The sequence below is a fragment of the Euleptes europaea genome, chromosome 20 (genome assembly GCF_029931775.1).
Source record: "Euleptes europaea isolate rEulEur1 chromosome 20, rEulEur1.hap1, whole genome shotgun sequence".
Lineage (NCBI taxonomy): Eukaryota > Metazoa > Chordata > Lepidosauria > Squamata > Sphaerodactylidae > Euleptes > Euleptes europaea.
The window spans coordinates 2,543,788-2,563,834 of record NC_079331.1 but is presented as its reverse complement, the minus strand read 5'-3'; the positions used below and the strand labels follow the sequence as shown (position 1 = coordinate 2,563,834).

The following is a 20,047-nucleotide window of genomic DNA, read 5'->3' as shown; positions in this document are numbered from 1 at the left end:
TACTTAGCTTGTAGACCTTATGGGAAATGAGAGGAAAGCATGCAGGACACAAGACACAAAGGAGGAGAAATTGCCAGAGGCAAATTGTGGACGGCGATGCAAAGATGAATGGAAGCTGTCCGCCACGTCCCGCAAATCCCTCCACTCGTTTGCATCATCAATGAAAATAACGAAGACGGTTTGGCGAAGATCAGAAAGCCGGTGTAGAGTCGCATCTTCAATTAAAGGAAGAAAAGTACAATAGAACGGGAAACTAATTGGCGACCGGTGCGGCCGGCCGATGAAATGGTGTGTGGAATATGAATAATTTTCCTCGGGACGCTTTTTAAAAGAAGGGACGGATAGGACAAACTCGCCAATTATACCCGACCGCAGGATTGGAAAAGCTGCCTGGGAGACCGGTCGTCTTCCTTGTGCCACGCAGGCGGAGAGGTGGTGTTTTTTTTTTATTATTATTACGCTTCAGCCCACGTCCAGATTTTGAGAGCTGCGGCAGATAATAAGCTCATACGACGGGAGAAATAATAAGGAGGAATAAAAGGAGCCGAGGGAATGCTAAGGAGTTGCGGATCTGACACGGCTGTTGTCTGGGTCACTTAGCAACTGGCGGAGCTCAGGGTAAAAGTGAAAGATCAGATATTCGGACGGAAGAAGGAACGGCAGGGATTCAACTAGAAGACGCTTTTGTATCACTCGGTGGCCGTCCCCTTCTTCTGCTTCCTTTTTCTTCTGCAGATCGGCTGCGTCCTGCCATCTGCTCTGGCCTGCCTTTGCCTTCAACTTGGAGCGTTTCTGAAATTAATTTCCAAATCAGATTTCTGGAATTAATTTCAGAGTCAGCGGATGGGAAAAAGGTGGCAGTTTCCAGTTCACACGCTGGTGGTTCGTTTCCATGTTGCATGGGATGAGTTTTTGTACAGATTGCAGATGTTTACTTATCCCTGCCCTTTGTCCAAGAAGCCCGGGGTATAAGTGGTTCTCCCTTGCCCATTTTGCCCTCCCCTACAATCCTGTGAGGTAGGTTAGGCAGAGGCGAAAAACACATTAAGGTGCCATCTTGAATCAGACCATTGGTCCATCGAAGTCTACTCAGACTGGCAGCAGCTCTCCAGGGACTCAGGCAGAAGTCTTTCACATCACCTACTGCCTGGTCCTTTCAACTGGAGATGTCAGGGATCGAACCGGGGACCTTCTGCATGCCAAGCAGATGTTCTGCACTGAGCCCCAGCCTCTCCCCTAAAGAAAATGCCCCTTGAAAAGCTGAAGTGCCCCCCATACCCTCTCGTTTGCTCTGCCAAAGCTAAAAGGACGTCGCTCCATCTCAGTGTTTTCAACTGGAGATGCCTGGGATCTTCTACTTGCAAAACTGTTGCTCTACCACTGAGCCGCAGCCCCCTCCCCGTATTTGTAGATAAGTTTCTCTGAGCATGTGTGGCTACGTAACTCCTTTGGCCTGAGGGATTTGGAGTGGGCGAGCGGTTCTCGCGCACACAACAGCATGCAAAATGCATGGCGCAGATGGCAAAAAACGTCAGTGTTTTTCTTTGGGGGATCGGCTTTGAATGACAGCTGTATCGACACTGATTTATTCTGGGTACGAATGTCAAAGAATGTAACGCCAATCCTCCGAATAACGGGAGACCAACCTGGAATTAGTTCCCCTTGATTTGTCGCGCAAGATGAAATGATTGAAAAGCGGACGACAGAACCTCAGTGATGATCAGGGAAGATGTTGTCTCTAATGGCACGTGAAGTGTGTAATTTATGTTGCTGTTTCTTCCTTCTCTCAGATATATGGTGTTTGTACGTGCTGTGATATAGACTCCGAGTTGTAATTAAGGTGCCTACACTGATGTAGATTCAGAAGTCTTGCGTGCTTGAGATCCAGACAAACCCTAGTCTGGAAGGGGCGAAGCGTCCCAAGACGTATGCAAGAAAGATCATGCGAACTATTGCTTTACTCTGCTCTGGTTAGACCACACCTAGAGTATTGTGTTCAGTTTTGGGCATCACAATTTAAGAAGGAGGTAGACAAGCTGGAACGGGTCCCGAGGAGGGCAACAAAGATGGTGAGGGGTCTGGAGACCAAGTCCTATGAGGAAAGGTTGAAGGAGCTGGGTAGGTTTAGCCTGGAGAGGAGAAGACTGAGAGGGGACATGATAACCATTTCAAGTACTTGAAGGGCTGTCATATAGAGGAGGGCGCTGAGTGGTTTTCTGTTGCCCCAGAAGGTCGGACCAGAACCAACGGGTTGAAATTAAATCAAAAGTTTCCATCCAGACATTAGGAAGGACTTTCTAACAGTTAGAGCGGTTCCTCAGTGGAACAGGCTTCCTCGGGAGGTGGTGAGCTCTCCTTCCCTAGAGGCTAGATGGCCATCTGTCAGCAATGCTGATTCTATGACCTTAAGTAGATGATGAGAGGGAGGGCATCTTGGCCATCTTCTGGGCATGAGGTAGGGGTCACTGAGTGTGTGTGAGGGAGGTAGTTGTGAAATTCCTGCATTGTGCAGGGGGTTGGACTAGATGACCCTGGTGGTCCCTTCCAACTCTATGATTCTATAAGGCAGCTGAAAAATAAGATGGACGTACATGCACTAGATATCAGATGCTTCTCCAGCCTTTGGGTGGCAAAGGTTAGCAGAGGGTGGATCCACTTACTCCAAAGCATTTTTCAGCAAAGTTGTAAGATCAGTTGGGGATATCCTACCCCCCAGCAGCCTATGAACCTCTTTGCGTAGAGATGTAGCTCCTCTGTTATGTTACACATCTGTTGCTTCACCTTACAGTCAAGGGGAGTTGAGTTGGGAAAGGTTTACCTCCGTCTCTCTCTGCCAGTACCTGCCTGTTCTCCAGTGGAGATTCAGTCAGACTGGAAGATAACATTTGTTCTTCCTCCGGGTAATTCCCCCCCCTCTTAACTTGCCATGCTGGCATGGATAAATTCAAGGTTTCTGATTCTCTTGGTCCTGCCAAGCCCCCGTGACTCTTTTTCCCGAAGCACTCTTTTTTTCTGCAGCCCAGAGAGCGTATCCGGCTGTGTTTCTCTGGACCATTGCGAAGACATCTATATTACAACGCTTGGGGAGCTGGGGGAATTGCACGTTTGAATGCTTCCCCCTGCAAATATCTCCCTGCCCATTTAAAAAATGATGTACCCAGGGAGAAAATTGGAGATCTGCTTGTTGGCCGGGGCTTTCGAGGGGGCTTGAATGGCAGAAGCATCTTTTAAGGTGGGGAGGGAGGGAGAGATTTGCAGACAGTCGTTTTATTTTGGTTCCAATTAGATTTTTTTAGCCTCTTATCGTAAGCCACCTTGTAAGCCAAGGAAAAAGCAGGGTATAAATGTTTGAATAAATAAATGCATCTGATTGTGATCTGCGGTTGGCGGCTCTTTGGACTGGCTCAACGGGGGTTGATTTGGGTCCTCTTCCTCTTCGGCCTGGACCGCAAAGCACGGCTGTTGGAAGGGAAATTAAACCAGAGGCCTTGTCAGGCGAAGGGGCCTCCGCCCCTGCTGTTTCTCAGGATGTGTGACCCACAGGACCCTCTCTTTTTTTCTTCTGTTTCCAGATAACCTTTTTCATGCTCCTGTCGGCCGTCTGCGTCATGCTGAACTTGGCGGGCTCTATTCTCTCCTGTCAAAACGCTCAACTGGTCGACTCCTTGGAAGGCTGTCAGTTGGTGAGTAGCGGGGAGCAAATCTTTTCGGTGCAAAATTTAAGAGCCCTTGTTTCTTGCTTGTTTGGGGAGGGGCCGTGGCTCAGCGGTGGAGCCTCTGCTTGGCATGCAGAAGGTCCCAGGTTCGATCCCCGGCATCTCCAGTTAAAGGGATCGGGCAAGTAGGTGATGCGAAAGACCACTGCCAGAGACCCTGGAGAGCTGCTGCCGGTCTGAGTAGACAATACTGACTTTGATGGACCGAGGGTCTGATGCAGTATAAGGCAGCTTCATGTGTTCATGTGTTTATATGTGTTCATATGCTTCTGCAGGGGCCCAGTTGTCAGAATGGGTAGGCGGGCAGCTTCTTTCGTGAGGGGTTTGGGCAGCTTCTGGCTTGGGAAAACATGTACCCCTTGGTGGCTCGGGGTATGTGGCGGCAGCATCCATGTCTTTTGGGCGCTGTGGGGGCCTTAAGCTTTGAACACATGAAGCTGCCTTATACTGAATCAGACCCTTGGTCAATCAAAGTCAGTATTGTCTACTCCGACTGGCAGCGGCTCCCCAGGGTCTCAGACTGAGGTCTTTCCCATCACCTCCTTGCCTAGTCCCTTTAACTGGAGATCCTGGGGAATGAACCTGGGACCTTCTGCAGGCCAAGCAGATGCTCTACCATTGAGCCACGGCCCCTTATACTGAATCAGGGTCAGGACTGTCTACTCAGACCGGCAGCGGCTCTCCAGGGTCTCAGGCTGAGGTCTTTCACATCACCTGCTTGCCCAGTCCCTTTAACTGGAGATGCCGGGGATTGAACCTGGGACCTTCTGCATGCAAAGCTGAGCTACAGCCCCTCCCCTTTGGGAAAGTGACTGCTTCTACAGGGAACGTTGTGAGCCAATCAATGTTGCAGGCTCTCGTATCTGAAAAACTGCAGTAAGGTAACTAGTTCTTGGATGGGAGACCACCAAGGAAGCTCAGGGTCTCTAGGCAGAGGAAGGAAGCCAATGGCCAATCACGTCTGTCCATCTCTCGCCTTGAAAACCCTTCAGGGTTCGCCAGAGGAGAGCCAGTGTGCCGTAGTGGTTAAGGTGAGGATGCTGCATATTTCTTCAGTGGCAATCCCTCAGTCGTGGATGAACACATGAAAATGCTTAAAGAGGCATTACCAACGTGATGACCGTTTCATCAGAGCCAGGCAATGGCAAACCACCTGTGAATGTCTCTTGCCTAGACAACCCCATGATCCTGGGTTTGCCATGAGTTAACATAAGAGCATAAGAAAGGATTTTGATAGCCGTCCTGAAAAACACATCCGTCATCATTGTGGGACAAACTGTCACAGCTTACTCCTGCCCACTAATGAAATTGTCCGTGGGCTTTACTGGTAAAGAAAACACGATCCTACGCTAGCTTGTCCCGAATCGCTTTCTCTCTGTTTCTGCTTTCAGTGCATATTATTGGATATATATATTTTTGACCAAGGGTGGTTTTGCAACCATAACAACTAGAAAACCTATTCGGATAGCAACGGGCACCTTTGGTTGGTAATCTCTTTGACAAATAGGAGCCTTTTAAAAAAGCAAAGGAAGAGTTGAACCTTACAAAAGCGGTCCGTAGTTTGGTTGATTGGTTTATTTGCAATGATTCGGTGCGCATTTTCCGTGCATACCCCAGTGAAGAGTATGCGCGGCTGTGCAGAAGCGGCTCTAGGTCGAGTGCGTACTTGAATTCGAGGAGCACATACTCTCCTCTTGCTTAGTAGCGCTAAACAATCAGAACTTTCTGTCGCAAGCCAGAGAATTGAAGACCTCTTGAAGGGCTCCGGCTGTAAGTTCCCAGGTAGCCGAATGAAGCTGAGAAGAAGAGACGTTTCCCTGAAGTTATTTACCCGCGAAGATAATGCAGTAAAAAAAGCTTGCAGAAAATGAATCATTCCTAGGTGACTGTTTCCCCCCCACCCGGCTCCTGTCGTAAGTCAGGGAATTTGCATAGATAAAGGTCATTTTCATTAAAACAAACTGGGTGGGAATTGAGAGTGTCTATTTATATATACTGCGTCTGTACACAAATATAAATCCAGGCTCCCGTGTACATGCAAAACAAAGGGGTCTTTGGAGTTGCATATGGCGCTGTGAGATAAAACTCATCTATCAGGACGCCTTATCTAAATGGTTCCAGGATGCATAAGCTCATTAAATGTTCAGCAGGAATGGTGGTGGAGGGGCTTGGATGGATGCCTGTCTTTGGATGCAAGAGCTGGGTTTGTTTAGCCTGAAGAGGAGAAGACTGAGAGGGGATATGAGGACCATCTTCAAGTCCTTGAAGGGCTGTCATAAAGAGGAGGGTGCCGAGTTGTGTTCCGTTGCCCCAGAAGGTCAGAACCAGAACCAACGGGCTGAAATTAGATCAGAAGAGTTTCCATCTAGACATTAGGAAGGATTTTCCCAACAGTTAGAGCAGTTCCTCAGTGGAACGGGCTTCCTCGGGAGGTGGTGAGCTCCCCTTCCCTGGAGGTTTTGAAGCAGAGGCTAGATGGCCATCTGTCAGCAATGCTGATTCTATGACCTTAGGCAGATGATGATAGGGAGGGCACCTTGGCCATCTTCTGGGCATGGAGTAGGGGTCACTGGATGTGTGTATGGGGGGGAGGTAGTTGTGAATTTCTTGCATTGTGCAGGGGGTTGGACTAGATGACCCTGGTGGTCCCTTCCAACTCTATGACTCTATGATTCTAAGAGACTGGTGTGCGTGTGTGTGTATGTGGGGGAACCTTGACCCCTCACACATTAAGTTAACCTGGGCCTTGTAGATAGGGTGGCCAGGTCCCTCTTCGTCACCGGTGGGAGGTTTTTGGGGCAGAGCCTGAGGAGGGGGGGCTTGGGGAGGGGGGGACTCCAATGCCGTAGAGTCCAATGGCCAAAGCGGACATTTTCTCCAGGCTCTGTGTCACCCATGTGGAGCACACAAGGACTTCCTAATAGGAACCAGCCCAAGAACCACTGGTGAACTTTGTGACAGTGGGCAGTAAGATCGAAGACAGACACCCTAAACTATTTCCTCACACAGTGCATAACTGACTTGTGGAACTACCTGCTACAAGACCTTGCGGTGGCCACTTGCTTAGGTGTGTACTAGCTGGGGCCCCAAGTTGGACCGAGCAGGGTGAGAGCCTTCGCTGTGACCGTTTAAATTTGTTTTATTTGTTATTTACTTCATGTAAACCTTCCTTTCCCCCAAAACAGCTTCCATTATCCTCCTCTCCTGTTTTATCCTCGCAACAACCCTGTTTGGTAGGTTGGTCTGAGAGCGTGTGACTGGCTCAGGGTCACCCAGCAAGCATTCATGGCAGAGTGGGAATTCGAACCTGGGTTTCCTAGGGCCCTAGTCCGACACTCTGACGGCTACCCCGCACTGGCTTCCAGTGCTTAAACAGCACCAAGAATGTGAAACGTATGTACGTGTTTTTGCTTTTCAAATGAAGGGATGTTCGGTTTATAGAACAGGAGAGCCAGCGTGGTGTAGTGGTTAAGAGCGGTGGTTTGGAGCGGTGGAGTCTGATCTGGAGAACCGGGTTCGATTCCCCACTCCTCCCCGTGAGAGGCGGAGGCTAATCTGGTGGACTGGGTTTGTTTCCCCACTCCTCCACATGAAGCCAGCTGGGTGACCTTGGGCTAGTCACAGCTCTCTGAGTCCCACCTACCTCGCAGGGTGTCCGTTGTGGGGAAGGGAAGGGAAGGGAAGGGGATTGTAAGCCGGTTTGAGTCTGCCTTAAGTGGTAGAGAAAGTCGGCATATAAAAACCAATTCTTCTTCTTCTTCTTCTTCTCCTTCTTCTCCTTCTCCTTCTCCTTCTTCTTTTTCTTCTTCTCCTTCTCCTTCTCCTTCTCCTTCTCCTTCTTCCTCTTCCTCTTCCTCTTCCTCTTCCTCTTCCTCTCAACTCATCAGATCCCCACAGCCATTTCCTCTCCGCCACTGTCTTGATTCCTGGGCAGAAGGAACCCATTTCCACAGCTCCATGCGACAACCAGAGTTTTAGGGAATAACAAATATCATTTATGAAACCGTTCTGCATTTCTAGTCTCATCTGGTTTTTCTTTCTTCTCTCGGTCTGGAATTATGCCTGTCAGTATCTGGCTTCGGCTCAGCGTGTCCCACCGATTTCTGATTTATGAGGTGTTTGGTGGGGGTGGAAGAGAGCTGCCAAATTAATTTGCAAATGAGGTTCGAGTTTACTTTATGACTTAGTTTAATCTTCAGATTATGTCCCCCCCCCTTTTTTTATTCTGTGAAGGATGGACATCCTAGGCAAGTTAATATCCTTTTGACAGGCTGCATTATTTATTCTTTTGATATGACATATTAAAGGTCGCTCCCGGAGCAATTGCCTTTCAGTTTCCCAGATAACAGGGGCCGTCGTAATGAATAATATCAATTTCTCTGACACATTTATATGGTAGCCATAGGTTGTTACCCTCTTTCTTATTGTATTGGAGGAGAGAGAGACACTTTTTGCAGAAAGTGTTACTTAATACGGATGGTTTAATAATATCCCTTCATTATCCTGTGACAGTGGTTTCCTCACGTTTATTTGGCGGTTACCAACGGCATAAGTCCATTTTGCATCGCCGGGCAGCCTGCTGCTTTCAAAGAGCATGAAACATGAAAGGAACGTACACAGTATTTCTAGACTCCCCCCCTTTTTCTCCTTCTTCCTTTTAAATTCATAAATCTTATTATAAAGGATAGCTTTTAAGAAATGCTCAGGGTAGTAATTCCCCCCCCCCTTTGCATCCCTGGCAAAAATCAATTTGGTCTGCTGAGAGGAGAAGAACGCGTCCGGCTGTTCGGCGGCTTCTTGAGCGGAGTCAGTTTTGAGGGGGAAAGCGCTCTTGTCATCTGTTAACCTTTGCCGTTTTCCTGTCAGGCCCGGTAATAAGGGCGCAGTCTGGCGCTGAGTTACGGGGGCAAGTGGCATGCCCCGCAACGAGTCCATACAAAGGAGCATTTTGCCACCCCTGGCGCGTGGTGAAAGGATCCTTATGCCTCGGCCAAGATGCTCGTTCTATCAGTCTATCTCATATTTCTATTCCACCCTTCATTAAAGGGGCTTAGGGCAGTGTTTGCTGAGCTCCCATGCTTCAGCGTGGTGTAGTGGTAAAGAGCGGTGGTTTGGAGCGGTGGAGTCTGATCTGGAGAACCGGGTTTGATTCCCCACTCCCTCCACATGAGTGGCAGACTCTAATCTGGTGAACTGGATTTGCTTCCCCGCTCCTCCACATGAGCGACGGAGGCTAATCTGGTGAACACATGAACACATGAAGCTGCCTTCTACTGAATCAGACTCTTGGTCCATCAAAGTCAGTATTGTCTACTCTGACCGGCAGCCGCTCTCCAGGGTCTCAGGCAGACGGTCTTTCACATCACCTACTGCCTGGTTCTTTTAACAGGAGATGCCAGGGATTGAATCTGGGACCTTCTGCATGCCGAGCAGATGCTCTCCCATTGAGCCACGGCCCCTCCCCTATAATACACGAACCCATGAAGTTGCCTTATACTGAATCAGACTACTGGTCCATCAAGGTCAATATTGTCTACTCTGACTGTCAGCGGCTCTCCAGGGTCTCAGGCAGGGGTCTTTCACATCACCTACTTGCCTGGTCCCTTTAACTGGAGATGCCACTGGGGATTGAACCTGGGACCTTCTGCATGCCCAGCAGATGCTCTCCCATTGAGCCACGGCCCCTCCCCTATAATACACGAACCCATGAAGTTGCCTTATACTGAATCAGACTACTGGTCCATCAAGGTCAATATTGTCTACTCTGACTGTCAGCGGCTCTCCAGGGTCTCAGGCAGAGGTATTTCACATCACCTACTTGCCTCGTCCCTTTAAGTGGAGATGCCACTGGGGATTGAACCTGGGACCTTCTGCATGCCAAGCACAGGCTCTTCCACTGAGCCCCGGCCCCTCCCTTTGGTGAACTGGATTTGTTTTCCCACTCCTACACATGAAGCCAGCTGGGCGACCTTGGGCAAGTTACAGTTCTCTTAGAGCTCTCTCAGCCCCCCCTACCTCACGGGGTATCTGTTGTGGGGAGGGGAAGGGAAGGCGATTGTAAGCCGGTTTGAGTCTCCCTTAAGTGGTGGAGAAAGTCGGCATATACAAACCAACTCTTCTTCTTCTTATCCTCTCAACAGCCCTGTGGGGTGGGCTAGGCGGAAAGAGGGTGACGGGCCCAGGGTCACCCAGTGAACTTTGTTGGAAGAGCAGGGATTATTAGAAATGTGGGAAATCCTACTCAACCTTTCAGGAGTGAGCAAAATCACCTGGCTCCATTTCCTCATTGTTTCTCTGATTAACCAGTTCTGCTGACGGTTTCCTCAAATCCGACTACTTGGCGAGGAAGGGGCTCATACTTTCGGGCGTTTGTGGGAGAGGGCCATTTTGGAAAGGACGATTATAGAATTGGGGAAGGGGCTGAGCTGCTGAGCCCATGATTTTGAGTGAAGGATGTCCCGGGGGTGACCCCAGGTACTAGAAATGACTTTTCTCTGCCCAAGACATGCTTGACGCGGGAAACGAAACGGAGCTGGACAGATCTGACTAGATAGAAAGCAGCGTCGGGATATTTCACACTCCTGATATGCTTCTTTAAGGCCCCACAATTGAGGAATTGATTACTGCTAGATATCCCCTGGATCCGAAAGCTTAGCTATTTAGCTCTGCTTTTCACCTCCGAGATTGATAGAATATAATTAGACTAGTAGCGTTCTCCCTGCTGTTATGAACAATGCTGCTCATTCCAATTTGCATTTTCCTCTTTCGACGTCTATTGTTTTCGCTTTTGATATTGTTTTCTACTTCAAGAGCTTGTTTGACTTTCCAAAAAAGAGGATTGCAAATCCTCAGTTTAATAAATAGTTTCTTCTAATAATAAGCAGGCTGGTCTTTGTTATGATGGTGAATGCAGTGAATCTAGGCAACCTAAGGTTGCCAACCTCCAGGTACTGGCTGGAGGCACCTGGTTGGCCACTGTGTGAACAGACTGCTGGACTTGATGGGCCTTGGTCTGATCCAGCAGGGCTTTCCTTACGTTCTTATGAGGTCTCTATTACAACTCTATTACAATAGAGATCAGTTCCCCTGGAGAAAATGGCTGCTTTGGCAATCGGACTCTATGTCAGTGAAGTCCCTCCCCTCATAAAACCCCTTGCAAATCACAATTTCTGTGACATTTCACGCCCCTACACTTCACGAAGGGGACTCTCCAATTTAGCGGCATCTGGCTCTCTATTTTTATCCAGTCCCCTTCCCCGTGTTTTGACAGCTACCTGTTCATTAAAAACGAACGCTAACCCTCCGTGGGCGGCTGGGAATTATTGTGCCGAGTAGCCTTATGGAGATGTGAGGCGTGCTCGGCGCTTGGCCCGAGGTATCACAGGAGGCCAGATTCGGAGCCAGGAATAGAACTGAAGGATCCCGTCAGCCTTTCCCAGGCTTTAACCAGCAGATCCGTAAATTGCTCGCAGGACGCTGCAGGCTACCAGCCAGCAAACACGGGAAATGTCGAAGGAATGCCTAAAAAGCTATCGAGATCTTCCTTGCTTTGGCTGTGGCTGGTGTTTTTTTTTTTTAAGGCCGGCTTTCGTCAGCCCTTGGCAGCTGACAAAAAAATGTCAGGGAAAGTTGGGGGACTCGACTTCTGCCGCCTGCTCTTCTCAATTACCGAGGCGGCGTTAATTGGTTTCGATTTGGGGTTTTTTCAGGAGGACGGAGGTTGTCTTTGACCTCTGCCCGCAGTCCTTCAATTCCAGGGAACAGGTCAGAAGGGACGTCATTGTGGGTCCTCCTTGGATCTGATCTCCTTGTGGCGTCTTCTGTTTGGGCTAGCCTCAGACTGGAAGGACATGGGGGGATTCTCTGGTGGCGTGGTGGTGAAGAGCGGTGGTTTGGAGCGGTGGACTCTGATTTGGAGCACCGGGCTTGATTCCCCCACTCCTCCACATGAGCGGCAGACTCTGATCTGGAAAACCAGGTTGGTTTCCCCACTCCTGCACATGAAGCCAGCTGGGTGACCTTGGGCTAGTCCCAGCTCTCTTAGAGGTCTCTCAGCCCCACCCACCTCACAAGGTGTCTGTTGTGGGGAGGGGAAAATGATTGTAAGCCGGTTTGATTCTTCCTTAAGTGGTAGAGAAAGTCAGCATATAAACACCAACTCTTCTCCTTCTCCTTCTCCTCCTTCTCCTCCTTCTTCTCCTCCTCCTTCTTCTCCTCCTCCTCCTTCTCCTTCTCCTTCTCCTCCTCCTCCTCCTCTTTCTCCTCCTCTTTCTCCTCCTCCTCCTTCTCCTTCTTCTCCTTCTTCTCCTCCTCCTCCTCCTTCTCCTCCTCCTTCTTCTCCTCCTCCTTCTCCTTCTCCTTCTCTTTCTCCTTCTCCTCCTCCTCCTCCTCTTTCTCCTCCTCCTCTTTCTCCTCCTCCTTCTTCTCCTCCTCCTCCTCCTCTTCCTCCTCCTTCTTCTCCTCCTCCTCCTCCTTCTCCTCCTCCTCCTCCTCTTCCTCCTCCTTCTGCTCCTTCTCCTTCTTCTTCGTCTCCCTCTCCTCCTCCTTCTCTCTGTGCTCCCAGGATCATTTATCTTCCAGAGTTTTTGGATAGAAGTCAAATTGAAATACCCATCGGTGTCTTTGCCTTAGTGCTCCCCTCCTTTGTGGGACTTCTGGGGCTCAGCTGCTCCCACCATCAGGAGGGACTCTGCAGGAGCTATTGTGCTATAGCGGTTAGAGTGTTAAACTAGGCCCTGGGAGACCCAGGTTCAAATCCTTGCTCTGCCGTGTGAGCTCACTCAATGACCTGGGGCCAGTCACGCCGTCTCAGCGTCATCTACTTCGCAGGATTGTGGTAGCCCTGTTTGCATGCTACAGTGGACACACATTTTTATTAATTAAATCATTTGCATCTCTCCTTTCCTCATGGTTCAAGGCGGCTTACAATAACAGTTAAAACATCCCCAGCTAATACCAAAGATAAAATTGCAAGTCCCAAATCCCTCCGCCTTAAAAGATATGTGCCATTTAAACCTCCCCCCAAAGCCCTAGCATTCTGCATGTACAAGTGTACATCTGTAAGAAAGAGCTAGCTCACGTTCACTTTATGTTCGGAGAGCTCCCTTTCTTCTAACTTTCCGCAAACTGCAAAACTGAATTATTCAGGAGGGCTTTTTTTTTTACACAGGTAATAGGGCTGTGCGGAAAAGAAATGGCTCAGAAAGATGCTTTGGTAAAGGAATAGGGACTGCAGACCACACTACGGTGTACTGTCTGTTGTTATGAGCCTACTGTGTAATATCTGCATTGTTTAACGTACCAGGTTTAAATGCTTATGTGTTATCTCAGGCTTGTTTTCAGCCCTGTTTCGGATTTCTGCAGTCCAAATCCTATTGTCCTGCTTATTGATTTGTCCCATCCTGTTGAATGTAGGAGCCAGTGTGGCATAGTGGTTAAGAGTGCTGGCCTAGGATCTGGGAGACCCGGGTTCGAATCCCCACTCATGCCATGGAAGCTAGCTGAGTGACCTTGGGCCAGTCACGCTCTCTCCGCCTGGCCTACCACACCGGGTTGTTGTGAGGATAAAATGGAGGAGAGGAGAACGGTGTAAGCTGCTTTGCATCCCCGTTGAAGAGAAAGACAGGGAGCAAATGAAGTAAATAAATAAATAGTACTTGACTTATGGTATTCAATCCACCTTGAGGCTCAGTGAATCATAGAATCATAGAGTTGGAAGGGACTACCAGGGTCATCTAGTCCAACCCCTGGACAATGCAGGAGATTCACAACTACCTCCCCCGCCCCAACACCGCCAATGACCCCTACTCCATGCCCAGGAGATGGCCAAGGTGCCTTCCCTCTCATCATCTGCCTAAGGTCATAGAATCAGCATTGCTGACAGATGGCCATCTAGCCTCTGCTTCAAAACCTCCAGGGAAGGAGACCTCACCACCTCCCGAGGAAGCCTGTGTTCCATTAAGGAACTGCTCTGTTAGAAAATTCTTCCTAATGTCTGGATGGAAACTCTTTTGATTTAATTTCAACCCGTTGGTTCTGGTCCGACCTTCTGGGGCAAGAGAAAACAACTCGGCACCCTCCTCTATAGGCGGACTATAAATAACGTAATAAATAAGTACGTCCATGAAACTGGGAATCAGTGTCTGGATAAATGTTTAAATCACAAGTTCAGTTGTACACGCATTGAATGTAAGATGCAAATTATGCAATGCATATATGAAGGATATGTGTGTTCGTTAGGGTTGCCAGGTCCCTCTTCGCCACCGGCGGGAGGCTTTAGGGGCGGAGCCTGAGGACGGGGTTTGGGGAGGGGCTTCAATGCCATAGAGTCCAATTGCCAAAGCGGCCGTTTTCTCCAGGTGAATTGATCTCTATCGCCTGGAGATAAGTTGTAATCGCAGGAGATCTCCGGCTAGTACCTGGAGGTTGAATTCAAAATATACCTCTTGCTAGAAATTCAAAGGTACTGATGGCTAAATATAATGAAAAGATGCTGATAACAATTATATAATATAATTGTTATCGGCATCTTTTTGTTATATTTAGCCATCTTGTTCTTGTTTTAGCACCTGGAGATTGGCAACCCTAGTGTTCATGGAAACTTGCGAATGGGGGTATAGTGGCCTGTTACATCCTTTAAAACCAAATTGCTGAGTGGAAGGCCTGGTAGCAAGTCCATTTCCCCGGCTCCCTCCTATGTGCGGCTTCTTAAAATAGAAGCCCTGGAAGAAAACAAACCAAGCCAATAAGCCAAATCTCATTTTGTTGTTCATGAACGCTGGCGAGAACTCCAAGTCTCAAAGCGCAAATCCAATAAACGCTTGTCTTTATGTGACGTATTTTTGTCAGGTTTATTCGTTTCTACTGCGTGTGTTTATGGAGGGGAGTTTTCATATCACTTAAATATTTCCAAAGGATTTGGGGGCTGCTGAGATCCTGAACGTCATGCTTTTTTTGGGGGGGGGGGAAACAAGAGAAAAGCTTCTTCTATGATAAATCAGAACTGCACAAACCGTTTCACAAAGTGGGAGTCGAAAGAGCAGGGTATTCCTTTGTTTTAGTGTGGGGATACAGCCAACAAGAGGGTTTTTTTGGGGGGTTTGTTTTCTGCAGAGCTTTGACTGATGCATGATTTCCTGCAGCTGAGAATTCTCACGCCTTGTCCTGCCCTAGAAATCTGGATCCATGCACTGCATAAAAAATAAATGCGGTAGCCAAATAATGCCTCATCCAGTTGCAGCACAAATACCTCTGGGTTTTCATTCTGATTACAGAAACGTGATGGAGGCTGCAGTACTTTATTTGCTTCCGAGAATACTTCTTGCATCTTGTGGGTTAAGTGCCATCAAGTCGCTTCCAACTCATGGCGACCCTATGAATCAAAGTCCTCCAAAATGCCCTATCTTTGACAGCCTTGCTCAGATCTTGCAAATTGAGGGCCGTGTCTTCCTTTATTGAGTCAGTCCATCTCTTGTTGGGTCTTCCTCTTTTCCTGCTGCCCTCAACTTTTCCTCATGACTGTCTTTTCCAGTGACTCTCGTCTTCTCATGATGTGACCAAAGTACGACAGCCTCAGTTTAGTTATTTTAGCTTCTAGGGTCCATTCAGGCTTGACTTGATCTAGAACCCACTGATTTGTTTTTTTGGCCGTCCAAAACACTGTCCTCCAACCCCAGATTTCAAAGGAATCTACTTTCTTCCTATCAGCTTTCTTTCTTAACATCTGAGGCAATGCTGATTCTATGACCTTAGGCAGTTCATGAGAGGGCGGGCATCTTGGCCATCTTCTGGGCAAGGAGTAGGGGTCACTGGGTGTGTGTGAGGGGGGAGGTAGTAGTGAAATTCCTGCATTGTGCAGGGAGTTGGACTAGATGACCCTGGTGGTCCCTTCCAACTCTATGATTCTATCTTACAAAGCTGCTTTTCCCCGGGCAGGCTTTGCATGCAAGCCAGCCTATGAGCTGTTCAGCATTCAAACTATGGGGTGAAGGAAAGATCCTTCACCCCCCTTTCTTGACAGCCCCCCTTTGACGTTTTTTTACAACTAGGTGTATGGAACTCAGGTGACTGAGCATGTGGGTTTTTAATGGTGGTCTTTTATGTATTTTACAGTCATTTGTTTTATGTGGTGTAGTGGTTAAGAGCGGTGGTTTGGAGTGGTGGAGTCTGATCTGGAGAACCAGGTTTGATTCCCCACTCCTCCACATGAGCAGCGGAGGCTAATCTGGTGAACTGGATTTGTTTCCCCGCTCCTACACATGAAGCCATCTTGGTGACCTTGGGCTAGTCACAGCTCTCTCGGAGCTCTCTCAGCCCCACCTGCCTCACAGGGTGTCTGTTGTGGGGAGGGGAAGGGATTGTAAGCCGGTTTGAGTCTCCCTTAAGTGGTGGAGAAAGTCGGCATATAAAAACCAACTCTTCTTCTTCTTCTTCTACGTTTTTGTGGGGTGATGGCCTTCTCCCACTAATCACCGCTGCCCACAGAGGTAGACTGCCTGTGGACATGGAGGTTCCATTCAGCCATCCTTGGCTAATAAACACTTGGCAAGTCCAACCTTCGTATTCCAAAACGCAGCTGCTTCCCCGTGCCGCTGTCTGAAAACTCCTGTCTTACCGTAAATAGAGAAACTTACCTGGGAGTGGGGGTTTTTCCTCGGATGCCCCCGTGTTTTGTTTCCTGGCACCAGCTATGGGATCATTTCTGCTTGTGTGGGATTAAAGTGGACCTCGGATCCATATTTCGCATTAAGAGTGTCAGTTAGAGACGGCCGTGTCTCAGGGTGCCCGTCGTCCTAACTGATCCCGACGCTGACAACTCTGTCTGAAATGCATTTTCCTCCTCACGTCTTCCCTCCTCTTCCAGATGAGGTGGGTATTGATTTTTATTCCACCTCTTGCTACTCGAGCTAGGGATGCCGCGGATTGCCAAACGCCGAATCTGACAAGCCCTGAATGCAGCACGCGCGTTGCCAACTTATGCCGTAGCTCGGGACTCCTATTCTAATGGGGCTCACGGGAAAGGCCCTGTCGCTGAAACTGAAAACTCGGAGAAACAGGCACCTCTATACTAATACCAAAGGTTAGGAAAACAGTATAGGAGCGAAAAACATTTACAAGCAAGGTGCAATTTTTATATAAGCTACTGAGATTCCTATAAACATACAATGTACAAATACAAGTAACCACACTATAACCAACGCATAGTATGTACAAAATATACAGTAAAGGAGCAAAAAATCTTTCAAAGGTCTCAGCAGAGTACCAACTATGTATAAGTTCAGGTTCAATTTTCAGTTGAATAAGAAGCCACCATCTTCAATAGGATACGGCCGTTTCAAATTCATAATGGTGCAGAATCCTTCTTCAGCCCTTCAGAGAATTGCTTCTAAAGAGTGTATAGTCATACACAATCATTTTCATATCCCACATAGGGTAAGTATAAATCAGGTTACTATAAGACGTCCAAAAGGTACTTCACATCGTGCAGCATGGTGTGGTTACTTGTATTTGTACATTGTATGTTTATAGGAATCTCAGTAGCTTATATAAAAATTGCACCTTGTTTGTAAAAGTTTTTCGCTCCTATACTGTTTTCCTAACCTCCAGGTAGTAGCTGCAGATCTCCTGCTATTACAAACTGATCTCCAGCCAATAGAGATCAGGTCACCTGGAGAAAATGGCTGCCTTGGAAATTGGATTCTACGGCATTGAAGTCCCTCCCTCTCCAAACCCCGCCCTCCTCAGGCTCCACCCCAAAAACCTCCCACCGGTGGCGAAGAGGGACCTGGCAACCCTATGCAGATGCCATTCACAAAAGGGCAGAGAAGTGGGTGGTGAATGGGAGAACTTGTCTGCCTGTTGTTTAAAAGCTGCATGGCCAATCAAATCTCCAATAGCCAATCAGAAGCCTTGCTGGGCAAAAGCCCCACTTTGCTGGGCAAAAGCCCCACTGTCTAAAAAACACTTGGAGGGTGCCAGAAAAGGTGTCCATGGGGGCCAAGCTGCCCTCGGGCACCCCTGCAAGAGAGGTTTATAAAATGGCACCGAGAGACTTGATAGACGCTTTTATCGATACTGCATGAGGGCCGTGACTCAGTGGTAGAGCACCTGCTTGGCATGCAGAAGGTCCCAGGTTCAATCCCCGGCTTCTCTAGTTAAAGGGACTAAGCAGCGGGTGATGTGAAAGACCTCCACCTGAAACCCTGGAGAGCCGCTGCCGGTCTGAGCAGACAATACTGACTTTGATGGACTGAGGGTCTGAGACAGTATAAGGCAGCTTCATGTGTTCATGGAAGACAGATAGAAGGTTTTGTTGTCTTCAGGAGGACGAATGCCACTAAAACCCACGACCAGTTGTTCACTTCTCCTCCCCCTCCCTTTTTTTTCCAGATAAAATTCGATAGCGACGGCGTCTGCGTTTGCTGTGAGCTACAACACCAGACTTCGGGCTGCAGCAACCTGGGCGAGACGTTGAAACTGAACCCTCTGCAGGACTGCAACGTGGTCCGGCTCACGCTCAAGGTGAAAACCTGGAATGCCCGTTTAGCCAGCGTGGTGTGAGAGCCAGCGTGGAGTAGTGATTAAGAGCGGTGGTTTGGAGCGGTAGCGTCTGACCTGGAGGACCAGGTTTGATCCCCCACTCCTCCCCACGAGCGACGGAGGCTAAGCTGCTGAACTGGATTTGTTGCCCTGCTCCTACACACGAAGCCAGCTGGGTGACCTTGGGCTAGTCACAGCTCTCTCAGCCCCACCGACCTCACAGGGTGTCTGTTGTGGGAAGGGGAAGGGAAGGTGATTGAAAGCCGGTTTGAGTCTCCCTTAAGTGGTAGTGAAAGTTGGCATATAAAAACCAATTCTTCTTCCTCTTCTTCCTCCTCTTCCTCCTCTTCCTCCTCTTCCTTCTTCTTCTTCTTCCTCCTCTTTCTTCTTCTTCTTCTTCTTCTTCATCTTCCTCTTCTTCCTCCTCCTCCTCCTCTTTCTTCTTCTTGTTCTTCTTCCTCTTCTTTCTTCTTCTTCATCATCTTCCTCTTCTTCTTCCTCCTCTTTCTTCTTCGTCTTCCTCTTCTTCCTCGCCTTTCTTCTTCTTTTTCTTCTTCTAGCTGAGTTTCGTGCCGTCGTTCTGTTGGTGTATCCAGTGTTACCAGTTAACCCAGGGGTCCACGGCACCCGCCAAGACCATCCCTGGCGCCCTCCAAGAAAGTGGGGACGGCCAGGTGGGGCTTTTGCCAAGCAGGGCTTCTCGTGGCTCCGGAGAATCCCAGCGGATCGTGCAAAGTTCAGATTGCGTAGCCTGCGACCGCCTGCCTGGCTCTTCCTAACAGGGGATCGGGAGAGGAGGCCGTAATCCATCCCTGAAAGATTCCTTCTTTGCTTAGCATTCCCCCTCACCCGCCCCCCCGGTTTGTACAGGTGTAGCTTTTCAGCCCTTAGCTCTCCGCGGCGGTTCTGCCGGAGAACGCCGTTAATTGGGGAACGCCGGCAACCGTCACGCTCACCTGCTGTAATTATGATTAATAATTCTGGCAGGCTGCTCAAAGGGAAAACAGCTGTTGAGTGTCCTCGGCTGATGCGGCCCAAAAAAGAGAGTGACGGAGGCGAGCAGGGATGCAGCCGGCGGCTGACCACCCTGTATCACGGAGCAGTGCTGACGCATCCGGGTGCCTAAAATGGGATGCTGCTACAAAGGGGGTGAGTGGGGTGTTGTGGTTAGAGCCGGACTGGAGAGCCCTGGCTTCAAATCCCTGCTCACTGGGTGACGTTGGGTCCGTTGCTGTCTCTCGGCCTTACCTACCTCGCAGGGTTGTTTTGAGGAGGAATGAAGGAGAGGTGCGTAAGCTTCCCGGAGCTCCTCAGAGGGAGGGCGGCTTTGCAAAGCTTGCTTCTATTATACTTAATATGAATTATTTACCACTCCCTACCAAGAGGGAGGGGCCGTGGCTCAGTGGCAGAGCGACTGCTTGGCATGCAGAAGGTCCCAGGTTCAATCCCCAGCATCTCCAGTTAAAGGGACTGGGCGAGTAGGTGATGTGAAAGACCTTTCTCTGCCTGAGCCCCTGGAGAGCTGCTGCCAGCCTGAGTAGACAAGACTGGCCTTGATGGACCGAGGGTCTGGTTCAGTATAAGGCAGCTTCATGTGTGCATGTGTTCTCCAAGGCCATTTCACAAGGGGGACCCCTGACCAGACAGGGACTGCGCTGGAACCCAGCGGAGTTACGTCGGTGGCGCCCTGATTGATCCTCACAACCACCTTGCTGAGTAGACGAGGCTTAGAGATGGGGTCCCCCACTGAGCTTCAGGGCAGAGCGGGGACTTGAACTCAGTTCTCCCCTTCT

General features: G+C 49.1%; 1 protein-coding gene across 1 annotated transcript in view; it reads left to right on the top strand.

The window, feature by feature from the left end:
• ENTREP2 (endosomal transmembrane epsin interactor 2) overlaps window positions 1-20,047 on the top strand; it is a 121,778-nt gene that overhangs the window by 71,383 nt on the left and 30,348 nt on the right. Inside the window, exons 3-4 of the mRNA XM_056866137.1 lie at window positions 3,573-3,683; window positions 18,105-18,236. Coding sequence (XP_056722115.1) covers window positions 3,573-3,683; window positions 18,105-18,236 — 243 coding nt within the window. The remainder of the gene's footprint in view (window positions 1-3,572; window positions 3,684-18,104; window positions 18,237-20,047) is intronic.